The sequence below is a fragment of the Oncorhynchus kisutch genome, linkage group LG15, assembly GCF_002021735.2.
Source record: "Oncorhynchus kisutch isolate 150728-3 linkage group LG15, Okis_V2, whole genome shotgun sequence".
Taxonomy (NCBI): domain Eukaryota; kingdom Metazoa; phylum Chordata; class Actinopteri; order Salmoniformes; family Salmonidae; genus Oncorhynchus; species Oncorhynchus kisutch.
Genome location: NC_034188.2, coordinates 29,556,374 through 29,572,842, shown reverse-complemented (window position 1 = coordinate 29,572,842; position 16,469 = coordinate 29,556,374). Strand labels below are relative to the sequence as shown.

Genomic DNA, 16,469 nt, shown 5'->3' with positions numbered 1-16,469 from the left:
CGCAAAGTTCAAGGGGGCCGAATACTTTCGCAAGGCACTGTAGGAGAGGCAGGGGAGACATAGGAGAGGCAGGGGAGACATAGGAGAGGCAGGGGAGACATAGGAGAGGCAGGGAAGACATAGGAGAGGCAGGGGAGACATAGGAGAGGCAGGGGGAAACAAAGGAGAGGCAGGGGAGACATAGGAGAGGCAGGGGAAACAAAGGAGAGGCAGGGGAGACATAGGAGAGGCAGGGGGAAACATAGGAGAGGCAGGGGAAACAGGAGAGGCAGGGGAAACATAGGAGAGGCGGGGAAACATAGGAGAGGCGGGGGAAACATAGGAGAAGCAGGGGGAAACATAGGAGAGGCAGGGGGAAACATAGGAGAGGCAGGGGAGACATAGGAGAGGCAGGGGGAACATAGGAGAGGCAGGGGGAAACATAGGAGAGGCAGGGGGAAACATAGGAGAGGCAGGGGGAAACATAGGAGAGGCAGGGGGAAACATAGGAGATGCAGGGGGAAACATAGGAGAGGCAGGGGGGAAACATAGGAGAGGCAGGGGAACATAGGAGAGGCAGGGGGAAACATAGGAGAGGCAGGGGAGACATAGGAGGCAGGGGAAACATGGGAGAGGCAGGGAGACATAGGAGAGGCAGGGGGAACATAGGAGAGGCAGGGGAGACATTAGGAGAGGCAGGGGAGACATAGGAGAGGCAGGGGAGACATAGGAGAGGCAGGGGAGACATAGGAGAGGCAGGGGAGACATAGGAGAGGCAGGGAGACATAGGAGAGGCAGGGGAAAACATAGGAGAGGCAGGGGAAACATAGGAGAGGCAGGGGAAACATAGGAGAGGCAGGGGAGACATAGGAGAGGCAGGGGAGACATGGGAGAGGCAGGGGAGACATAGGAGAGGCAGGGGGAAACATAGGAGAGGCAGGGGAGACATAGGAGAGGCAGGGGAAACATAGGAGAGGCAGGGGGACACATAGGAGAGGCAGGGGGACACATAGGAGAGGCAGGGGAGACATATGAGAGGCAGGGGAGACATAGGAGAGGCAGGGGAGACATAGGAGAGGCAGGGGAGACATAGGAGAGGCAGGGGAGACATAGGAGAGGCAGGGAGAACATAGGAGAGGCAGGGGAGACATAGGAGAGGCAGGGGAGACATGGGAAGAGGCAGGGGAGACATAGGAGAGGCAGGGGAGACATAGGAGAGGCAGGGGAGACATAGGAGAGGCAGGGGAGACATAGGAGAGGCAGGGGAGACATAGGAGAGGCAGGGGAGGACATAGGAGAGGCAGGGAAGACATAGGAGAGGCAGGGAGACATAGGAGAGGCAGGGGGAAACAAAGGAGAGGCAGGGGAGACATAGGAGAGGCAGGGGAAACAAAGGAGAGGCAGGGGAGACATAGGAGAGGCAGGGGGAAACATAGGAGAGGCAGGGGAAACAGGAGAGGCAGGGGAAACATAGGAGAGGGCGGGGAAACATAGGAGAGGCGGGGGAAACATAGGAGAAGCAGGGGGAAACATAGGAGAGGCAGGGGGAAACATAGGAGAGGCAGGGGAGACATAGGAAGGCAGGGGGAACATAGGAGAGGCAGGGGGAAACATAGGAGAGGCAGGGGGAAACATAGGAGAGGCAGGGGGAAACATAGGAGAGGCAGGGGGAAACATAGGAGATGCAGGGGAAACATAGGAGAGGCAGGGGGAAACATAGGAGAGGCAGGGGGAAACATAGGAGAGGCAGGGGGAAACATAGGAGAGGCAGGGGAGACATAGGAGAGGCAGGGGAGACATAGGAGAGGCAGGGGAGACATAGGAGAGGCAGGGGAGACATAGGAGAGGCAGGGGAGACATAGGAGAGGCAGGGGAAACATAGGAGAGCAGGGGAGACATAGGAGAGGCAGGGGAGACATGGGAGAGGCAGGGGAGACATAGGAGAGGCAGGGGAGACATAGGAGAGGCAGGGGGAGACATAGGAGAGGCAGGGGAGACATAGGAGAGGCAGGGGAGACATAGGAGAGGCAGGGGAGACATAGGAGAGGCAGGGAAGACATAGGAGAGGCAGGGGAGACATAGGAGAGGCAGGGGGAACAAAGGAGAGGCAGGGGAGACATAGGAGAGGCAGGGGAACAAAGGAGAGGCAGGGGAGACATAGGAGAGGCAGGGGGAAACATAGGAGAGCAGGGGAAACAGGAGAGGCAGGGGAAACATAGGAGAGGCGGGGAAACATAGGAGAGGCGGGGGAAACATAGGAGAAGCAGGGGGAAACATAGGAGAGGCAGGGGGAAACATAGGAGAGGCAGGGGAGACATAGGAGAGGCAGGGGGAAACATAGGAGAGGCAGGGGGAAACATAGGAGAGGCAGGGGGGAAACATAGGAGAGGCAGGGGGAAACATAGGAGATGCAGGGGGGAAACATAGGAGAGGCAGGGGGAAAACATAGGAGAGGCAGGGGAGACATAGGAGAGGCAGGGGGAAACATAGGAGAGGCAGGGGGGAAACATAGGAGAGGCAGGGGGAAACATAGGAGAGGCATCGGGAAACATAGGAGAGGCAGGGGGAAACATAGGAGATGCAGGGGAAACATAGGAGAGGCAGGGGGAAACATAGGAGAGGCAGGGGGAAACATAGGAGAGGCAGGGGGAAACATAGGAGAGGCGGGGGGAAACATAGGAGAGGCAGGGGGAAACATAGGAGAGGCAGGGGAAACATAGGAGAGGCAGGGGGAAACATAGGAGAGGCAGGGGAAACATAGGAGAGGCAGGTGGAAACATAGGAGAGGCAGGGGAAACAGGAGAGGCAGGGGAAACATAGGAGAGGCGGGGAAACATAGGAGAGGCGGGGGAAACATAGGAGAAGCAGGGGGAAACATAGGAGAGGCAGGGGGAAACATAGGAGAGGCAGGGGGAAACATAGGAGAGGCAGGGAGACATAGGAGAGGCAGGGGGAAACATAGGAGAGGCAGGGGGAAACATAGGAGAGGCAGGGGAAACATAGAGAGGCAGGGGAAACATAGGAGAGGCAGGGGGAAACATAGGAGAGGCACGGGAGACAAAGGAGAGGCAGGGGAGACCTAGGGAGAGAACATAGGAGAGGCACGGGAGACAAAGGAGAGGCGGGGGAGACATAGGAGAGGCGGGGGGAGACATAGTCGAGGCAGGGGAGACCTAGGAGAGGCAGGGGGAGACATAGGAGAGGTAGGGGAGACAGAGGAAGCGGCGGGGGTAGACATAGGAGAGCAGGGGAGACATAGGAGCGAGACATAGGAGAGGCAGGGGAAACATAGGAGAGGCAGGGGGAAACATAGAGAGGCAGGGGGAAACATACAGTGCCTTGCGAAAGTATTCGGCCCCCTTGAACTTTGCGACCTTTTGCCACATTTCAGGCTTCCAACATAAAATATATAAAACTGTATTTTTTTGTGAAGATCAACAACAATGGAGAGGACACCAATCATGAAGTGGAACGACATTTATTGGATATTTCAAACTTTTCGAACAAATCAAAAACGAAAAATTGGGCGTGCAAAATTATTCAGCCCCCTTAAGTTAATACTTTGTAGCGCCACCTTTTTCCTGCGATTACAGCTGTAAGTCGCTTGGGTATGTCTCTATCAGTTTTGCACATCGAGAGACTCGAATTTTTTTCCCATTCCTCCTTGCAAAACAGCTCGAGCTCAGGAGGTTGGATGGAGAGCATTTGTGAACAGCAGTTTTCAGTTCCTTCCACAGATTCTCGATTGGATTCAGGTGTGGACATTGACTTGGCCATTCTAACACCTGGATATGTTTATTTTTGAACCGTTCCATTGTAGATTTTGCTTTATGTTTTGGATCATGTCTTGTTGGAAGACAAATCTCCGTCCCAGTCTCAGGTCTTTTGCAGACTCCATCAGGTTTTCTTCCAGAATGGTCCTGTATTTGGCTCCATCCATCTTCCCATCAATTTTAACCATCTTCCCTGTCCCTGCTGAAGAAAAGCAGGCCCAAACCATGATGCTGCCACCACCATGGTTTGACAGTGGGGATGGTATATTCAGGGTGTTGAGCTGTGTTGCTTTTACGCCAAACATAACGTTTTTGCATTGTTGCCAAAAAGTTCAATTTTGGTTTCATCTGACCAGAGCACCTTCTTCCACATGTTTGGTGTGTCTCCCAGGTGGCTTGTGGCAAACTTTAAACAACACTTTGTATGGATATCTTGAAGAAATGGCTTTCTTCTTGCCACTCTTCATAAAGGCCAGATTTGTGCATATACGATTGATTGTTGGCCTATGGACAGAGTCTCCCACCTCAGCTGTAGATCTCTGCAGTTCATCCAGAGTGATCATGGGCCCTTGGCTGCATCTCTGATCAGTCTTCTCCTTGTATGAGCTGAAAGTCTTAGAGGCGACGGCCAGGGCTTGGTAGATTTGCAGTGGTCTGATACTCCTTCCATTTCAAATTATCGCTTGCACAGTGCTCCTTGGGATGTTTAAAGCTTGGGAAATCTTTTTGTATCCAAATCTGGCTTTAAAAAATGTCTTCACAACAGTATCTCGGACTGCCTGGTGTGTTCCTTGTTCTTCAGATGCTCTCTGCAACTTTTAACGGACCTCTGAGACTATCACAGTGCAGGTGCATTTATACGGAGACTTGATTACCACACAGGTGGATTGTATTTATCATCATTAGTCATTTAGGTCAACATTGGATCATTCAGAGATCCTCACTGAACTTCTGGAGAGAGTTTGCTGCACTGAAAGTAAAGGGGCCTGAATAATTTTTGCACGCCAAATTTTTCAGTTTTGATATGTTAAAAAAGTTTTGAAATATCCAATAAATGTCGTTCCACTTCATGATTGTGTCCCACTTGTTGTTGATTCTTCACAAAAAAATACAGTTTTATATCTTTTATGTTTGAAGCCTGAAATGTGGCAAAAGGTCGCAAAGTTCAAGGGGGCCGAATACTTTCGCAAGGCACTGTAGGAGAGCAGGGGGGAGACATAGGTGAGGCGGGGGAGCCTAGGAGAGGCAGGGGGGACATAGGTGAGGCAGGGGAGACCTAGGAGAGGCAGGGGAGACATAGGTGAGGCGGGGGGGAAACATAGGAGAGGCAGGGGGAAACATAGGAGAGGCAGGGGAAACAGGAGAGGCAGGGGAAACATAGGAAGGCGGGGAAACATAGGAGAGGCGGGGGAAACATAGGAGAGGCAGGGGGAAACATAGGAGAGGCAGGGGGAAACATAGGAGAGGCAGGGGAGACATAGGAGAGGCAGGGGGAAACATAGGAGAGGAGGGGGAAACATAGGAGAGGCAGGGGAAACATAGGAAGGCAGGGGGAAACATAGGAGAGGCAGGGGAAACATAGGAGAGGCAGGGGAAACATAGGAGAGGCAGGGGAAACATAGGAGAGGCAGGGGAAACATAGGAGAGGCGGGGGAAACATAGGAGAGGCAGGGGGAAACATAGGAGAGGGCAGGGGGAAACATAGGAGAGGCAGGGGAAACATAGGAGAGGCAGGGGGAAACATAGGAGAGGCAGGGGGAAACATAGGAGAGGCAGGGGGAAACATAGGAGAGGCAGGGGAAACATAGGAGAGGCAGGGGAAACATAGGAGAGCAGGGGAAACATAGGAGAGGCAGGGGGAACATAGGAGAGGCAGGGGGAAACATAGGAGAGGCAGGGGAACATAGGAGAGGCAGGGGAAACATAGGAGAGGCAGGGGAAACATAGGAGAGGCAGGGGAAACATAGGAGAGGCAGGGGGAAACATAGGAGAGGCAGGGGAACATAGGTAGGCAGGGGAAACATAGGAGAGGCAGGGGGAAACATAGGAGAGGCAGGGGGAAACATAGGAGAGGCAGGGGAAACATAGGAGAGGCAGAGGAGACATAGGAGAGGCAGGGGAGAAATAGGAGAGGCAGGGGAGACATAGGAGAGGCAGGGAGACACATAGAGAGGCAGGGGAAACATAGGAGAGGCAGGGGAGACATAGGAGAGGCAGGGGAAACATAGGAGAGGCAGGGGAGACATAGAGAGGCAGGGGACATAGGAGAGGCAGGGGGAAACATAGGAGAGGCAGGGGGAAACTAGGAGAGGCAGGGGAAACATAGGAGAGGCAGGGGGAACATAGGAGAGGCAGGGGGAACATAGGAGAGGCAGGGGAAACATAGAGAGGCAGGGGAAACATAGGAGAGGCAGGGAGACATAGGGAGGCAGGGGAAACATAGGAGAGGCAGGGGAGACATAGAGAGGCAGGGGGAAACATAGGAGAGGCAGGGAGAACAGGAGAGGCAGGGGAGACATAGGAGAGGCAGGGAAACATAGGAGAGGCAGGGGAGACATAGGAGAGGCAGGGGGAACATAGGAGAGGCAGGGGGAACATAGGAGAGGCAGGGGGAAAACGGAGAGGCAGGGGAACATAGGAAGAGGGCGGGGAAACATAGGAGAGGCAGGGAAACATAGGAGAGGCGGGGAACATAGGAGAGGCAGGGGGAAACATAGGAGAGGCAGGGAACATAGGAGAGGCAGGGGGAAACAGGAGAGGCAGGGGAAAACATAGGAGAGGCAGGGAACATAGGAGAGGCGGGGAAACATAGGAGAGGCGGGGGAAACATAGGAGAGGCAGGGGAAACATAGGAGAGGCAGGGGAAACATAGGAGAGGCGGGGGAAACATAGGAGAGGCAGGGGAAACATAGGAGAGGCAGGGGAAACATAGGAGAGGCAGGGGAAACATAGGAGAGGCAGGGGAGACATAGGAGAGGCAGGGGAAACATAGGAGAGGCAGGGAGACATAGAGAGGCAGGGGAAACATAGGAGAGGCAGGGGGAAACAAGGAGAGGCAGGGGAGACATAGGAGAGGCAGGGGAAACATAGGAGAGGCAGGGGAAACATAGGAGAGGCAGGGGGAACATAGGAGAGGCAGGGGGAAACAAAGGAGAGGCAGGGTAGACATAGGAGAGGCAGGGGAAACAAAGGAGAGGCAGGGGAACATAGGAGAGGCAGGGGAGAACATAGGAGAGGCAGGGGGAAACATAGGAGAGGCAGGGGGAACAGAGGGCAGGGGGAAACATAGGAGAGGCGGGAAACATAGGAGAGGCAGGGGAACATAGGAGAGGCGGGGGAAACATAGGAGAAGCAGGGGAAACATAGGAGGGCGGGAAACATAGGAGAGGCAGGGAAACATAGAGAGGCAGGGAACATAGGAGAGGCGGGGAAACATAGGAGAGGCGGGAAACATAGGAGAGGCGGGGAAACATAGGAGGCAGGGGGAAACATAGGAGAGGCAGGGGAAACATACGAGAGGCAGGGGAAACATAGGAGAGGCAGGGGGAACATAGAAGAGGCAGGGGAAACATAGGAGAGGCAGGGGAAACATAGGAGAGGCAGGGGAGACTATGAGAGGCAGGGGAAACATAGGAGAGGCAGGGGGAGACATTGGAGAGGCAGAGGGAGACATAGGAGAGGCAGGGGAGACATAGGAGAGCAGGGGAGACATTGGAGGGCAGAGGGAGACATAGGAGAGGCAAGGGACACATAGGAGAGGCAAGGGGAGACATTGGAGAGGCAGAGGGAGACATAGGAGAGCAAGGGGAGACATAGGAGAGGCAGGGGAACATAGCAAGGCAGGGGGGGGGGACATTGGAGAGGCAGAGGGAGACATAGGAGAGGCAAGGGGAGACATAGGAGAGGCAGGGGGAGACATTGGAGGCAGAGGGAGACATAGGAGAGGCAAGGGGAAACATAGGAGAGGCAGGGGGAGACATAGGAGAGGAAGGGGGAGACATAGTAGAGGCAGGGGAGACATAGGAGAGGCAGAGGAGACATAGGAGAGGCAGGGAGACCTAGGAGAGGCAGGGGGAGACATAGGAGAGGCGGGGGGAGACATAGGAGAGGCGGGGGGAGATATAGGAGAGGCAGGGACCATAGGAGAGGCAGGGAGACATAGGAGAGGCGGGGAGACATAGGAGAGGCAGGGGAGACATAGGAGAGGCAGGGAGACCTAGGAGAGGCAGGGGAGACATAGGAGAGGCAGGGGAGACATAGGAGAGGCAGGGGGAACATAGGAGAGGCAGGGGAAACAGGAGAGGCAGGAAACATAGGAGAGGCGGGGAAACATAGGAGAGGCGGGGGAAACATAGGAGAAGCAGGGGAAACATAGGAGAGGCAGGGGAAACATAGGAGAGGCAGGGGGACATAGGAGAGGCAGGGGGAAACATAGGAGAGGCAGGGGGAAACATAGGAGAGGCAGGGGAAACATAGAGAGGCAGGGGAAACATAGGAGAGGCAGGGAAACATAGGAGAGGCAGGGGGAAACATAGGAGAGGCAGGGGGAAACATAGGAGAGGCAGGGGGAAACATAGGAAGGCAGGGGGAAACATAGGAGATGCAGGGGAAACATAGGAGAGGCAGGGGGAACATAGGAGAGGCAGGGGGAAACATAGGAGGAGGGGGAAACATAGGAGAGGCGGGGGAAACATAGAGAGGCAGGGGAAACATAGGAGAGGCAGGGGAAACATAGGAGAGAGGGGGAAACAGGAGAGGCAGGGGAAACATAGGAGAGGCAGGGGGAAACATAGGAGAGGCAGGGGAAACATAGGAGAGGCAGGGGAAACATAGGAGAGGCAGGGGGAAACATAGAGAGGCAGGGGGAAACATAGGAGAGGCAGGGGAAACATAGGAGAGGCAGGGGAGACATAGGAGAGGCAGGGAGACATAGGAGAGGCAGGGGAAACATAGGAGAGGCAGGGGAAACATAGGAGAGGCAGGGGAAACTAGGAGAGGCAGGGGGAAACATAGGAGAGGCAGGGGAACATAGGAGAGGCAGGGGAAACATAGGAGAGGCAGGGGAACATAGGAGAGGCAGGGGAAAAAGGAGAGGCAGGGGGAAACATAGGAGAGGCAGGGGAGACATAGGAGAGGCAGGGGAAACAAAGGAGAGGCAGGGGAGACATAGGAGAGGCAGGGGGAGACATAGGAGAGGCAGGGGGAAACATAGGAGAGGCAGGGGGAAACAGGAGAGGCAGGGGAAACATAGGAGAGGCGGGGAAACATAGGAGAGGCGGGGAAACATAGGAGAGGCGGGGGAAACATGGAGAAGCAGGGGGAAACATAGGAGAGGCGGGGGAAACATAGGAGAGGCAGGGAGACATAGGAGAGGCAGGGGGAACATAGGAGGGCGGGGAAACATAGGAGAGGCAGGGGAAACATAGGAGAGGCGGGGGAAACATAGGAGAAGCAGGGGAACATAGGAGAGGCAGGGGAAACATAGGAGAGGCGGGGGAAACATAGGAGAGGCAGGGGGGAACATAGAGAGGCAGGGGGAACATAGGAGGCAGGGGGAAACATAGGAGAGGCAGGGGAAACTATGAGAGGCAGGGGAAACATAGGAGAGGCAGGGGGAAGACATAGGAGAGGCAGGGGAGACATAGGAGAGGCAGGGGAGACATAGGAGAGGCAGGGGAGACATAGGAGAGGCAGGGGAGACATAGGAGAGGCAGGGAGACATAGGAGAGGCAGGGGAGACATAGGAGAGGCAGGGGAAACATAGGAGAGGCAGGGGAGACATAGGAGAGGCAGGGGAGACATAGGAGAGGCAGGGGAACTAGGAGAGGCAGGGAAACATAGGAGAGGCAGGGAACCATAGGAGAGGCAGGGGAAACATAGGAGGCAAGGGGAGACATAGGAGAGGCAGGGGAGACTAGGAGAGGCAGGGGAAACATAGGAGAGGCAGGGGGAACATAGGAGAGGCAGGGGAAACATAGGAGAGGCGGGGGAAACATAGGAGAGGCAGGGGAAACATAGGAGAGGCAGGGGGAAACATAGGAGAGGCGGGGGAACATAGGAGAGGCAGGGGAAACATAGGAGAGGCAGGGAAACATAGGAGAGGCAGGGGAACATAGAGAGGCGGGGGAAACATAGGAGAGGCAGGGGGAAACATAGGAGAGGCAGGGGGAACATAGGAGAGGCGGGGAAACATAGGAGAGGCAGGGGGAAACATAGGAGAGGCAGGGGAAACATAGGAGAGGCAGGGGAAACATAGGAGAGGCAGGGGAACATAGGAGAGGCAGGGGGAAACATAGGAGAGGCAGGGGGAAACATAGGAGAGGCAGGGGGAAACATAGGAGAGGCAGGGGAGACATAGAGAGGCAGGGAGACATAGGAGAGGCAGGGGAAACATAGGAGAGGCAGGGGAGACATAGGAGAGGCAGGGAAACAAAGGAGAGGCAGGGGAAACATAGGAGAGGCAGGGGAAACATAGGAGAGGCAGGGGAAACATAGGAGAGGCAGGGGGAAACATAGGAGAGGCAGGGGAAACATAGGAGAGGCAGGGGAAACATAGGAGAGGCAGGGGAAACATAGGAGAGGCAGGGGAACATAGGAGAGGCAGGGGGAACATAGGAGAGGCAGGGGAAACATAGGAGAGGCAGGGGAAACATAGGAGAGGCATGGGAGACATAGGAGAGGCAGGGAAACATAGGAGGCAGGGGAGACATAGGAGAGGCAGGGGAAACATAGGAGAGGCAGGGGGAACAAAGGAGAGGCAGGGGAGACATAGGAGAGGCAGGGAACAAGGAGAGGCAGGGGAGACATAGGAGAGGCAGGGGGAGACATAGGAAGGCAGGCAGGGGAAACATAGGAGAGGCAGGGGAACATAGAGGGCAGGGGAAACATAGGAGAGGCGGGGAAACATAGGAGAGGCGGGGAACATAGGAGAGGCGGGGGAACACAGGAGAAGCAGGGGAGACATAGGAGAGGCGGGAAACATAGGAGAGGCAGGGGAAACAGGAAGAGGCAGGGAAACATAGGAGAGGCAGGAAACATAGAGAGGCGGGGAACATAGGAGAGGCGGGGGAAACACAGGAGAGGCGGGGAAACATAGGAGAGGCAGGGGAACATAGGAGAGGCAGGGGGAACATAGGAGAGGCAGGGGGAACATAGAGAGGCAGGGGAAACATAGGAGAGGCAGGGGGAAACATAGGAGGGCAGGGGAGATCTATGAGAGGCAGGGGAAACATAGGAGAGGCAGGGGAGACATAGGAGAGGCAGGGGGAGACATAGGAGAGGCAGAGGAGACATAGGAGAGAGACATAGGAGAGACAGGGGAGACCTAGGAGAGGCAGGGAGAGACATAGGAGAGGCAGGGGGAGACGTAGGAGAGGCAGGGGGAGACATAGGAGAGGCAGGGGACACATAGGAGAGAGACATAGGAGAGGCAGGGAGAGACATAGGTGAGGCAGGGAGAGACATATGAGAGGCAGGGAGAGACATAGGTGAGGCAGGGAGAGATAGTTGAGGCAGGAGAGACATATGAGAGGCAGGGAGAGAATAGTTGGGCAGGAGAGACATATGAGAGGCAGGAGAGCATAGGTGACAGGCAGGAGAGACATATGAGAGGCAGGGAGAGACCATTGTGATACAGAGGAGACATAGGAGCGAGACATACGAGAGGCAGGGGGGAGGACATAGGAGAGGCAGGGGAGACATAGGAGAGGCAAAGGGGACACATAGTAGAGGCAGGGGGAGACCTAGTAGAGGCACCAGGGGGAGAACATAGTAGAGGCAGGGGGGACACATAGGAGAGGCAAGGGGACACATAGTAGAGGCAGGGGACACATAGTAGAGGCAGGGAGAGAGCACACACACACACTGCAAACACACACACACACGTGTACAGCAGTGACAAGTAACATTTCATTCAATGATTTGACGCTGCACAGCTCATTCACACCTAGAGTTTATCGGAAAACAAAAACGCAATTACAGGAATATATGTAGAGGATAAATGGCTGATTTCCACTCGTTAGCAGCAGGTAGTTAAGGGCTGCAAAATACATTCATGGTGTATATTTAAAAAATGGGGCTGTTTCTTTTCTCTCTCTTTTTTCCATGTTCGCCGGGAATTGCGCCTCTCGGATTCTGTGGAGGGCTTGGCAGTTGACAGAGAGAGACAGGCAATCAGAATCAAACAGTTTATGCTTCTGCTGGTCTCAGTTGCCCTGATTGGACGCCTGCCAGATTGATTGAGCTACAGCCTCTCTGTAATCTTACTCAAGACGAAGCCTCCCAGCCACACAGCCTACTTCACCAACGAGACGCCCCGCTGAGAGGACTCTCGACCAATCAGAGCACTGGAATAGCAGAGCGTGATGGTCCTTGATTGTGGGAAAGGTTTTTATACTTGCGAGGTGGAGACATGGTGAATTTAGCCAAGGATATGTGAGAGTATATTGGCAGTAATGTCAATGGCAGAGTGTCCCAGACAAAACAGAGATGCTTATGAAACAGAACTGACAAAAACAGAGTTATTTGGTTCATTAGCTTAGAGTGGCACTTACAAGTAGCTAGCAACACAACTGCCATGAACCGTCGTTAGGTGAAGATGAAACTTTATGTCTGAACCCAAAACCCCTCAAAGATAATACGAGGTGAGGTAATGTGTTGCTATTGCTATCAGTGATGTCCAAGAGACCTTGACACATTGAGCAGCCAGTTAAAAAACATGACCTGGTTTTGTTGAGGCCATGTAAGGTACAGGGTCAGGGGGCAAGGGGTCAAGGGGTCAAGGTGAAAGGTCCCGCAGTGGTCAATTGTACCTGTCGTAGACGTTGAGCAGCCAGTTGAGACACATGTCCACACAGAGAGGGATGTTGACCACGATGGCCCTCCTCTCCTCCTCCAGTCTCTCATCTACAGGCCAGTCAGGGCATGGATCATCTCCACCACATCCATCACATGTTCCCCATGCTGCAGATCCTGCTCCCTGAACACATCCACCACTACTCACAAGCCTCAGCAGGGTCCACTGAATGGACGCACACACACACACACACAAACACCAGGGACAGGAGAGTGAAGGAGAGAGTGCTTAGCCACCTTTTTCCCCCCACTTAAGCGCTGACAGATGTTGCGAGAGCGCCAGACCAAATTAGATTTTGCTCCTCTAAACTAATTTGAATGGCCATCCCAGGCTGGGCAGAGGACTGGAGATAAGAGGGTGTCCTCTAATGACAGATGTGATTGGATAGCGGAGATAAGGAGATGGCAGGAGTGGGTTAGGGTTGCGAGAGGAGTCACTTCTAGGCATTTAGATGGACATTTATAGAGCTCAATCCATACTTAGAAAGAGGAAGGGAGAGAGAGAGACATCTCCTCTCCAACCCTGAGAGAGAGAGAGAGAGAGAGAGAGAGGGAGAGAGAGGGAGAGAGAGGGAGAGAGAGGGAGAGAGAGAGAGAGAGAGAGAGAGAGAGAGAACTAGGTAGTTACTATGGCAGCCTGGCAATAAATTCTCCTAATGACACGGACTAGCAGACCAGAACAGGATGAGGAGGGATAGAGGGAAAAAGAGAGAGTAAGAGAGAGAGAGAGAGAGAGAGAGAGAGAGAGAGAGAGAGAAAGCTAGCAGGAGCGTATAGCGTTTTCAGCAATGCATTCATGCTGTGCTTTCGCAGGCCATTTCCCTGTGTCGGAGGGTCGAAGAGGGGTGGAGAGAAAGCGAGAGTGTGAATGGAGAGAGCATGAAAAAGGATGTGAGCAGCCCCCTGTGGTAAAGCGTGGCCAGGGGAGCCAGAGGGTGGGGAAGGGAGGGATGGAGGGAGGGAGGGAGGAGAGGAGGAGACGTCTGGACTGCGGAAGATAAAGCTACTCTGCTTGGTCCTGTAGGGGGCACACACGCATTTATCCCTCATTGACCTTGACTAATTACCTCCCCTCACGTAACTCAATTGGGCCAATTAATTAATTGAATTATCCTGCATGACAAACACAATACGTACATCTCAGAGCCTTCTGCACCCGCCGCAGCTTCATGGCTGTCCGGTACGCTGAGAACTTGATGTTGTTCAGATCCGCTGATGAAGAAAGGAGAGAGGGGGAGAGAGAGAAAAAAAAATCTAAAGTTAAATGATGGCAAGGACATCCTACTCATCTGCTCTCATCCTCCCTGTGTTTATCAGCCCATCAGTGAGTCATTAGCAGGGGCCATGTTGCTACATAATGCCACTCCCTCAATGCCTCATAGCAAGTCTGTCTGTCTGTCTGTCGGTGTGTGGGCAACACCCCCCCCCCGTCAGATCACATTAATAACAATTGATTAAAATTACATGTAGGAAAAAGCAATCACAGAGCCGTCAAATTGTTCCCGCAGGTTAATGAGAATGGTGGCGTCGGTGTTGGGGGGTGTCTGAATTATGGGCCCTTAATGAGGTACGGGTGGTGGCAGGGGCTCTGTGGGCCTCTGGAGGCCCTGCGGAGGTGCACGGTAAGGGCCTAAATCTTTCATTGTCTTTATCTTACCCAGCACCTGGTACAGCTCCGTCATTTTTGGATGGTCCCAGCACGTCGTCTGGGCCTGATGGCTGAGGGAGAGTAGGAAGGGAGAGAGTAGTAAGGGAGAGAGGAGAGGGGAGAGGGGGAGAGGGAGAGGAGAGAGTGAAGGAGGACAGAGTTAGACAAGAGTAAAGGGGGTTACAAGGGAGAAAGGAAGGAAGGTGAAGAATTTCATTCCAAAACGCTATATATCCATTTTCAGAAATGTTCGTAAATTAGCTTTTATTGTTTAAAGAAATTATGAAAGATTGGTGTGTTTTTTCACTATATAATCACGGCATGAGGATGTTCAATGACAGGCATGCATTAGTTTAAAATCTATCACTTGATGGTTTCATTTCAGAGAGACAAATAATCATGTATTGTTCTGCTAAATGGTATATATCTGTCTCACTCTCAGAGAAATAAGTAGAACTGCTAGGTTCAGTCAAATGTAACAAATGACATTTTTATAAAGACATTTACGAATTATACATTTGTGACATCAATATTTAACAATCATTTAAAAAATGATATGTATGTAAAACATTTATGTTTGACATTTGAGTCATTTAACAGATGCACTTATTCAGAGTGACTCACAGCAAGTGCATTCATCTAAAGATAGCTACCACATATCACATCAAATACACAGGATATGAACATTCCCTTCCAGCTAAACAACGGATGTATATCGGCTTTCAACAACAACAACAAAAAACATTTTCACACACATCTAAAATCTTTGAGTAAAAATCTGAGAACATTAATATTTTACACACACATGAAGGTACCTATAAAGAATCATGTCTGATGAAAACACAACTGTGAAAAATGGGTGTGTGTAGTTTCCATCTATGGACCTGTAAAGGTCAGACACACAGCAGCAACAAGATAGTAGGACCAATGTTCCACGACGACCACTCCTCACCCTTCCCTGTGCACCGGCGATTGCTCTACTGCTCTGACGGAGAGAAGTAAATGTGATATTTCTGATTTGTATTTGTAATACATTTGCAAAGATTTCTACAAACCTCTTTTTGCTTTGTCATTATGTGTAGATTGATGAAAAAAAACATTTAATCAATTTTAGAATTAGGCTGTAACGTAACAAAATGTGAAAAAAGTGAAGGGGTCTGAATACTTTTACAGATGCACTGCATGGCGGACATGCAAGAGGTTTAACATAGAGAGTTGCTACTGTCTCTACACGTCATTAAACAGACAACCTACCCTAACCCTCTACCTTCCCATCCCATAGTACCAGGAGCAGCGCAGGAAAAAAGGAAAATGTACCAAGGGGAAAAACGATAGCCAATAAATAATTGACGCGCTCAGCTAAATAAATGAGCGAGCCTCAAGCAGGAAGTTTGCCAGGACCCGGGGGCAACTCCAACGCCCGTCACTACCTGTATGAGACTGTTGGATTGATTAGGTGCCCAACAGAGTGCCCGTCAGATATTCCCCTCCAGTGGCACAGTTACACAGCCCATAAGAATTAATAGTCAGGCAGCAGGTGGGGGCAGGGGGTGGGCATAAGGGCTAACAGCAGTGATTAAGAAAATAAACACCCCTGTTTGTAAAAGAGATACGCCGACACTCACACACAGTACACATACTGTACATACACGCGCATGCATGCACACATACACAAGCAGACACCTCAGAGCTGAAAGATAAACACAGCCCAAACAGGGACAATGGAGCATTGATGAAGTAAATAGATAAGTGGTCAGGAGGGAATTAGCTCGATACTGTTTTTCTAGGGATACCTTATGAATGTGTCTTCTGGTAACTCAATACTGCCATCTGAACAGTGACTCAATACTTTAGACTTACTTGATGTAGTAGGGCACTTTGTTTGGCGAGACGGCACGTTCCCAGGGTATCTGCACTGAACCTGTAACGGAAATCAATCGCTAAGGCACATCAAGCATGAAAAGCCATTTGCACATAACCAGTGACCATGTTCACATCCCCAATGGCACCCTATTCCCTACTTAGGTCCTATTCCCGATAAGGCTCTGGTCAAGAGTAGTGCACTATAAAGGGAATAGGGTGCCATTTGGGATGTGGGCCACGTGGATCCAGACAGTCTGTGACCATTCAGAGGGACAGCAGCAGAACATAATAGATGGACTGAAGCTGAAACGGTAAACGCAGCCTTTTGTGTCTAGTCCCAGAGAGCATTATTG

The 16,469-nt window shown here is 52.5% G+C and overlaps 1 protein-coding gene across 1 annotated transcript in view; it reads right to left on the bottom strand.

The window, feature by feature from the left end:
• The window catches only part of LOC109905125 (dystrophin-related protein 2), a 125,778-nt gene that overhangs the window by 44,876 nt on the left and 64,433 nt on the right, over positions 1-16,469 (bottom strand). Inside the window, 6 exon segments of the mRNA XM_031790061.1 lie at positions 12,563-12,657; positions 12,660-12,757; positions 13,269-13,271; positions 13,734-13,817; positions 14,263-14,324; positions 16,114-16,174. Coding sequence (XP_031645921.1) covers positions 12,563-12,657; positions 12,660-12,757; positions 13,269-13,271; positions 13,734-13,817; positions 14,263-14,324; positions 16,114-16,174 — 403 coding nt within the window.